The 8,498-nt window shown below is 40.0% G+C and overlaps 1 protein-coding gene across 2 annotated transcripts; it reads right to left on the bottom strand.

The window, feature by feature from the left end:
• Positions 1 to 3,016: 3,016 nt before the first annotated feature.
• LOC131368002 (E3 ubiquitin/ISG15 ligase TRIM25-like) lies at positions 3,017 to 7,534 on the bottom strand. 2 transcript variants are annotated; one of them, XM_058413758.1, is made up of 6 exons: positions 6,881 to 7,534; positions 5,552 to 5,647; positions 5,190 to 5,423; positions 4,844 to 5,003; positions 4,485 to 4,544; positions 3,017 to 4,289 (listed from the first exon to the last, which is right to left on the bottom strand). In XM_058413758.1, the coding sequence occupies exons 1-6, from the start codon at positions 7,475 to 7,477 to the stop codon at positions 3,766 to 3,768; spliced, it is 1,671 nt and encodes a 556-aa protein (XP_058269741.1). In that variant the 5' UTR covers positions 7,478 to 7,534; the 3' UTR covers positions 3,017 to 3,765. The 2 variants fall into 2 exon arrangements, with proteins under 2 accessions (XP_058269741.1, XP_058269742.1); XM_058413759.1 differs by lacking the exon at positions 4,485 to 4,544.
• Between the last annotated feature and the right edge of the window lie 964 nt (positions 7,535 to 8,498).

The raw sequence follows: 8,498 nt of genomic DNA, 5'->3' as shown, positions 1-8,498 counted from the left end.
TCTTTGTTTAATTTCAAGTTTGCTTTTCTTGTCGCTTCCAGTACATTTTTAGTCTCTCATCATGTTCGGTTTTTGTACTTCCCCATATGATGATATCATATGAAGTGTTCATAGATCATGTAAACTGTCTTGTGATACACCTCAGGGGCGGAAGCAATGCCAAATGGTAAGCGTAAAAATCTGTAGCTGCCGTATGGGGTGTTGAACATGCACAGCTTGGAACTTGCTTCATTCAGCCTCAGTTGCCAGAATCCTGACGATGCATCAAGCTTGCTGAAATACTGTGCATTTGCAAACTCCGACATTATTTCCTCTCTTGTAGGTAACTTAAAGTGTTCTCTTCTGATTACTCTATTAAGATCACGTGGATGCATGCAGACTCTGGGTTTTCCGTTGTTTTCCTCCACAATGACCAGAGATCTGACCCATTTGGTCGGCTCATCAATTCTTTTGATCACTTCCAGATCTTCCATCTGAATGGGAAGGGGACTTTTATACAAGGATGAATAACAGGTGGTACATTTTTATCAACTCTGATAGTGTGCTGTTCAGGAAGACAGCCTAATCCTTGAAAGAGGTCACTTGTGGGTCACATTCACAATGCATTTAGTCATAGTCAAATGTCAAAGAAGCTTAATTGGCGTCAGCTGTGTGGGATTCAGATCCCCAAGTGAAGTAATCAGCGAACTATTTTGCTAATCTGATTAAGGAAGTGTTTGAATACCCAGCAGGGGGCAGAGACATTTCCGTACAGTTGCTCGAGCTGCGGCAGGGCTCTGACACAGCAGCGGACTATGTCATAAAGTTTTGCATGTTGGCGGCACAATCGGGGCGGAACATTACTGCGCTCATAGTGGTGTTTCGTGAAGGGCTCAACATGGACCTGAAAGCTGATATGGCGTGCAGATAAACCAACGTCACTCTTTTGCAGTATATCTCCACTGCTATCCGCCTTGATAACCTGCGTTGTCAACATCAACCTCCAGCCACCACTCCACGGTTCATGCCACGCTACATGCTGGAGGTCCACAATCCAAAGTCAGACACTGCTGAACCCATACAGCTCAGATGGGCTTGCGTCATAGAGGAGGAGCGTGAACGCCAAACCCAGCTACAACTGTGCTCCTACTGTGGGACAGCTGGCCACAGAGTTTACTAATGCCCCGAGAAACCCACCACATCCAAGGTAGAGACTCTTAAACTATCCTCTAAGGTTTCACTTCCCATCTGTCTATCCCTCGCTGACTCCTGTTTTACTACCACAGCACTAATTGACTCAGGCTCAGCAGTCAACCTCACAGACAATAACCTGGTTCAACAACTCCACATTCCCACTATTTTGTGCACCACCATTGAAAGTGAGTGCCATAAATGACCAGCCCATAGGGGAGGGCCTACTTCACCTCCAAACATCACCCATAGAGCTACAGATTGGATTATTCCACCCTGAAAGAATCACTTTCTTTGTCATTTCTTCCCCTTCCAATCCAGTGGTCCTAGGCCTCCTATGGCTACAACTCCATGAACCAATTATCTCCTGGAGGGAGGGAGAAGTGATTAACATCTGCAGGCTTGATATGCATCCGATATCATTGTTGTCTCGTGCAAAGGCACCAGCTTCTTTACAAAGCATTTCACTGACCACTGCCCTTTTTCCTCATCAAGATGACTGAGATCAACATTAGGTTGCTATGAAGGGCTGGGGCTGGCAGAGGTTAAGACAGCACTGTTGATGGTCACTGTGGGTGTAGGTTTGTTGGGTTGGTCTGCTAAAATCACTTTTTTGACACTATGAGCCAAGAGCTGTCTTTCATGTTAAAGGGATGGAGTGTTTTGTGTTGTTCCCAACAGGTACAGTTGCATACAGCTTCCTTGGGTTTTGCACCTCTAAGAGACTGCCACCAACATCCAGGTCTGCCAGCGATGTGGAGCTCTTTTGAAGCAGTGCCCCAGTGTGATCCCCCACTGACAATGCTCTAGACATGCCCCTGCTAAGGAAACCATTAGTCTAAAAACTCTGTTGGGAGGAAATATAGCATTTTTTTTAATTAAAAAAAAAAAAAAAACGGGAAAAATATTACTGAATCCATTTTATTTTTCTTTACCAATTGTACCACATTTACAGGATGGTTTGTGTTGTGAAACCTTGCTCTCCACATGGCAGAATATGACTCCAGTCACTACAGAGCATTAGAACAAACTATATAAAAACACTACAAAATCTAGATAAAAATTTATGCTTCAATATTGTAGATAACTGATTTTGTCGCCTTTAATTTCTTTATGGAATTTATAGTTTAAAAATGACCAATTAAAATACAGAATTTCATTCCTATTAGCTACAGCTGTGTGTAAATATGCCTCTGTGTGTTTTTGTTGATTTTACATATGGACAATAAGGATATAATGCAGTCTAATACAGCAGTGAGATTTTCTTTGTCTCTTCTCTCTTTTTTCAGGGGGAAAGATATTAGTGACACGATGATCTGGAATCATGTCCAGACAAATTCACAACCTGCAAACAGCTTAACTACAGGTGTGTCTCCTCAGGTGCCTACTGTACAATCTGTCATAATCCCAAGCAGGATAAATAAAACTTTTGCTGCACTCAATGTGTTTTCCTTTCAGTGGGGACAGATTTCTGGAGCCTGGTATGATGAAATATATAAAATTGGCATGTGTAATTTAGCGGTTAGTTTTTTTTCAAGGAGAAAGAACAAAAAGGAGTGTAAATATTATAAAAATATCACAGACACCATTCTATCCCCCCCCATCACTACAGGCTTCATGTTAGCATGTGGAGTTTAGAGCCAGCAAGCTGTTAGAGCCATGAACAAAGTTTGAGATCGCAAAGCTCAACAAATAACAGGATTTATTACAAACTGGACTGAAGTCGAGTGAATATTTTCTGGCTGCCGGAGTAAAGCAGATGAACATATGAGAGTTTACTGAACCTGGATTCAGGACAAAACAAAGAAAACATCTCCAAAATGCACCAGTGGCATTCTCCAAAACACATAGAGTTTGTACCATGAGCATGGCTGGTGTATTCCATCTTGAAAGGTAATTTCAGATGTAAATTATGAGTAGCGACTGGGATGAAAATCAATATAAAATCCTGCACAGATTGGACTTTACAATCCTCAAGGAATTTGCTGTCAGGAAAAAGAGAAAATATTCTAAAGGTAAGAACATGTTCTCGTCTTATTTATTGTTTAATTTGTTGCTAATCCACTGTGATTTATTATTGTGTTTAATGTGTACCTTGTCCAATTTATCAACACCAGTAAAGTTTATCTGTCTATCAGTAAAACTGAACAGTGGTCTGATGTCCTTTTCAATGTCTTACAGTGTTTTTTAACCTCTATGTTTTGCAGAATGAGTAAGGAGTCTAAATAATTTCAGAGTACACTATGTGATAACTGGACTCTAAAATAATACTGTTACACAGTAGGATGTGTTTCCACCAGCAGCACAGAAAGATGCAGCAGTTTGAGTAGGGTTTTTTTTTTTTATTTCTAATGAAACAGTAAAAATAAAAAAATGTAAGACATTGTAATGTTTCATATCAGGATAATAAATCCTCCTAATAGTGCATACAGTTAAATAGTCTGTTTGAGAACATTTCTTCTTTCTAGAAACATCCTACATTCTGCATTCATTACTGTTCCAGTTTCTGTACACAAAATGTCCAGTGTAGCTCAGGGAGAAATTAAATCTCACACCTCAGTTATAATTTTAATAAACACTTTTACCAACATTTCATTATGGATCACATAACCTAACAGATGACTTATAACTCCATATCCTGAACCCAGCGTACTGAGGCTGAGTGAATGTGGTGTGGACTCTGTGGAGGAGCCTCATCGTGTCAGAGACGCTGTAGAAGGACAGAGTTCCTGCACTGTGATCCACATACACTCCTATTCTGGAGGATGCTGGACCTCGGAGCTCAGTCTTAATGTTGTTGTGCCGGAAAGAGACAGAGGAAGAAAAACACTCCAGACTCCAGGACTGACTGTTGAGTCCAAACCCACACTCATAACCCCATCCTTTCCTGCTGATCTGTTTATATGAGACTGATATGAACACATCACCTCTCCTCTCCACCTCCCAGTAACAGCGTCCACACACACTCTCCTTACACAACACCTGAGTCCTGCAGTCAAATCTCTCTGGATGATCAGAGTATCGCTGTTTTGTCTTGCTGCATGTCACCACTCTGTTCTTCTCAGACAGAATGAGATGAGGATGTTCTGTGTTTGGATCCAGAGTCAGATAACAGAAATCTAAAGTAATAAAATGTCCACAGGTTAGATGTTAATCACAGGATTTATAATAAGTGTGTGAGAGACACCTGTCTGTGTTTCTATCCTCCTAATGCTGATCTATATACATGGATCTTAGATTTAGATAAACAACATTTTAACATTCTGTGTATGTGTGTGTGTGTGTGTGTGTGTGTGTGTGTGTTGTACACCTACACGGCAGAAAATCTTCTCTGCTCTTTGGTTCTAAGGATAAAATCATCTGAACTGCTGCAGCTGTGGAGACACAGAGACAAAATGGAGATGGAAAATGATATTTGTGATATTTTTTATTTCATCATTCATTTTACCTAAATTAAAAGTCACCATCTCAATTTAAGCATCAGTTATGATTTTCTCCAAAAATGTAAGATTTTTCTTTGTTTGTCTGCTAAATTTATTTTAATGTCATTTACAAGGCTGATGCTGATACTCTGTGATTTTATGCAGTCTTGTTCCTCCTTACTTCTTATTTCTGTTAGATGAATTTTATGCCTCTCTTTACTGTGATACACAAACAATGTTTACTTGTTTACCTTGTGGACGGATTTTGTTGAATTCCTCCTCACAGATTTGCTCGACTCGTTTTTTCAGATCTGAGAGAGATTTCCTCACTCCATCAAATGAGAGATGTTGATTGACAGTGAAGCTGGGTGAGTCTTCACATCCAGGAGAGACACAGAGAGACGGGAAACTCTACAGAGAGGAAACATCATAGAGAAGGAGAAAAGTGTAGGAGAGGAACGAATGAATCTCAGACTGAATCAGACCAAAGACACACTTGTGATCTCAGACAGGAACATTTCTTCTTGCTGTAATGAGCTTTTAGGAGGAAACTTTGTGAGGAACAGCGCCCTCTGTAGATCAGACAGTGAGTGTTACCTGGAGGAAGTGGATGTGATCGTGTGTGTGTGAAAGCTCCTCCAGCTCAGTGACTCTCCTCTTAAGATCAGCAATCTCCTGCTCCAGTTGATTCAGGAGTCGTTCAGCTCGACTCACTTCAGCTTTCTCCTGAGTTCTGATCAGCTTCATCACCTCAGAGCGCTTTTTCTCCATGGAGCTGATCAGCTCACTGAAGATCCTCTCACTGTCATCTACTGCTGCCTGTGAACGCATCTGTTAGAACACACACACAGAATGCAGGTCTAGATCAGAAGGAAGCTCTGTGTGTGTGTGTGTGTGTGTATGTGTGTATGTGTGTGTGTGTATGTGTGTGTGTGTGTGTGTGTGTTTTCACTCCTCACCTTAATAATGTCCACAGTCTGTTTCAGCTCCTGCACCTTCTTCTCCTTCTCCTGGATCCTCTGCTGGAATTTCATCTGCTCCTCCTTTAGCTCATTCTGATCAAATACAATACATTTAAAATACATTTCATTAATTTATTGAAATGAAATTTAAATACAAATAATTGTAACTGTAAAAAAGTGAAGACTAGAATCATTGCCTCTAGAACTAAATCAAATAAAAAGAGACCCACTATAAAGTAACTTCTATGTTCTTATTTTTTTAGCACTTAAATTGTTTAGACAAATAGACCAAGCTATGAGCAGAAGCTTCCCAGAACTCCAGCTCAGGGTTTTTTTTTTTGGTTTTTTTTTTACATTTCCACAGTCTCTTTCACTCAGTCGTTTAGTTGAAGGTGTTCTTGGTATTTGCAAATGAGACCTTAAACATCTTTCAGTGGTATTACACCATATGCAGTGTGTTTGCATATATAAATATAAACTTAACATAAAGTTGTCTAAAATAAAGAAGCTTTACACTTTCAGAACTAAAACAAAACAAATGCCTTCATTGTCATCACCATAACGCTGTTGGCTGTTTACAGTACACTGACGGGTCTGACCTGTTTCATACGCCTTTACATAACACCATTTGCCTTTTAATAAACAAATATAAGCTAAATATGAACCTGTCTAAAATAAAGAAGTTTCAACACTTTCAGAACTAAAAAAAGATCAGTACTCAATTCAGAATAAAGTGCAACGCATGACTGTTAAATAACTTCATAATCATCATTATGGGTGGCACGGTGGCTTTGTGGTTAGCACAATTGCCTTACACCTCCAGTGTCCTGGGTTTGAGTCTTGCTCCCGCTTACTGTGTGTGTGGAGTTTGCATGTTCTCCACATGTTTGGTGGGTTTCCTCTGGGTGCTCCAGTTTTCCTCCCACAGTCCAAAGACATGCTTTTAGGCTGATTGGAGTCTCTACATTGCCTGTAGTGTGTGACTGCGTGAGTGAATGAGTTTGTGTGTGTGCCCTGCAATTGGTTGGCACTCCATGCAGGGTGTATCCTGCCTTGATGCCCAATGATGCCTGAGATAGGCACAGGCTCCCCGTGACCCGAAGATAGATTGGATAAGCGGTACAGAAAATGAAATGAAAGTCATCGTTATGCTGTTGGCTGTTAGACTGACTGGCCTGACCTGTTTTTACATACTTTGACTGTTAATAAAAATCCACTTCACACTGAATGATACTCATATAAACAATCAAATGACCTCAATTGAAATTAGATTAGAAACAGAATTTGTATAAACTGACCTGAAAAATTATGATCTCCAGTTCTCACCTGTTTTTCAGTTCTTTCTGTTTTAGTTGAAACAGTATCATGGCTTTTGTGTTGATCCATCATACACAAGTAACAGATGAAGCTTTGGTCAGTACGACAGTAGATCTCCATCAGTTTGTCATGTTCAGAGCAGATCTTCTCTTGGAGCTCTGCACAGGCTTCAACTAACTTGTGCTTCTTAAAGGCAGGAGACTGATAGTGAGGTTGAAGATGATCTTCACAATAGGAGGCCTGACAAACCAGACAGGACTTGACGGCTTTGTGTTTTCTCCCAGTGCAGGAATCACACTCCACATCTCCAGGTCCAGTGTAACAGTGAGCAGGAGAAGCAGCTTGGAGTTCAGTCTTCTTCAGTTTCTCCACCACTTCAGTCAGCATGTTGTTCCTGCGTAGAACAGGTCTTGGAGTGAAAGTCTCTCTACACTGGGGGCAGCTGAAGACACCCTTCACATCCTCCTGATCCCAGTGACCATTAATACACACCTTACAGAAACTGTGGCCACAGGGAGTAGTCACTGGATCCTTCAGAAGATCCACACACACTGAACAGCTGAACTGATCCACAGAAAATTCTACTGAAATACTGGCCTGTGCCATTTTACTGAGAGAGAGAGAGAGAGAGAGAGACAGAGAGAATGAGAGATGGAGAAATGTATAAGTTTCGTTTTCTTTGAAATGAACTTCCTGGTTCAGTGTGTTTTAGTGTGACAGAGAGAGTAGGTTGTGGCTTTACAGAGAAAAGGAGAAAAGGAGTTCAGATTTTAAAGTGTAGCTGCACAAGCTTTTTTGGGTATTTAAATAAGGTAAATAATCCCTGCCATATTGAATTTATAATATTCAGACCTTTTACTCAGTACACTTTAAAAGGTGTAAAAACAGCACAACTTCATCTGAGGATCTTCTCCATTTTCTCTCTGTAGAAGCTCTCAAACTCGGGTTGTATGGAGAGTGACACTATACCATTGGCACTGCTAGGGTTAGAAGGGATGAGGGGCTCAGCCCCCTAGGACTATGACTTACCAAGACAACAGAGAATGATTTTCATCAAAAACATCAAAATATTAAATATCAAAAATCTTTAATAAGTAATTAGAGATATCAAATCAACAATATGGTACACTACTATATGTGTAAAAATTTTAAACATAAAAAAAGAAATTCAAACACAGTGTAAAAAATACACTGTCTTGTCTAATATGTCTTTTCAAGATTCAAGATTCAAGAAGCTTTATTGTCATTTCAAACACATATATCTGACGCAGTACATAGTGTGAAATGAAACAACGTTTCTCCAGGACCTGGTGCTACATAAACATACAACATAAAGTTCAAGCAGAAAAAACAACAACACAGAGCTAGGACAGAAGTTTGTCCAAGCCACATAAAGTGCACAGTGTGCAGCTATGTGCAAACAGAGCAAAGACAAGACAGTGCAAAAACAAAAACAATAAATACAAGAAAGACAACACAAAAAACACAGGACACTTAGTGCCGACAATGTGTAATGGAATGTAAGTGAAATGAAATAAAATAAAATGAAATGTAAAAATATTGTGCAAAAATACAATAGCAGCGGTTGAGGTAGTGCAAATAGAAATAAACATAAATATAACTATAG

The sequence above is a fragment of the Hemibagrus wyckioides genome, linkage group LG17 (assembly GCF_019097595.1).
Source record: "Hemibagrus wyckioides isolate EC202008001 linkage group LG17, SWU_Hwy_1.0, whole genome shotgun sequence".
NCBI lineage: Eukaryota > Metazoa > Chordata > Actinopteri > Siluriformes > Bagridae > Hemibagrus > Hemibagrus wyckioides.
This window is presented reverse-complemented; position numbering and strand designations above follow the sequence as displayed.

Bases quoted from the DNA above. Each gene is read 5' to 3' on its own strand.
- LOC131368002 (XM_058413758.1), bottom strand. From the start codon at position 7,477: ATGGCACAGGCCAGTATTTCAGTAGAATTTTCTGTGGATCAGTTCAGC. The intron at 4,545-4,843 runs GTAAACAAGTAA...GTGTCTCCACAG, and splicing joins CAACAAAATCCGTCCACAAG to CTGCAGCAGTTCAGATGATT. The intron at 4,290-4,484 runs GTAGGTGTACAA...TTATTACTTTAG, and splicing joins CAGAGAAGATTTTCTGCCGT to ATTTCTGTTATCTGACTCTG.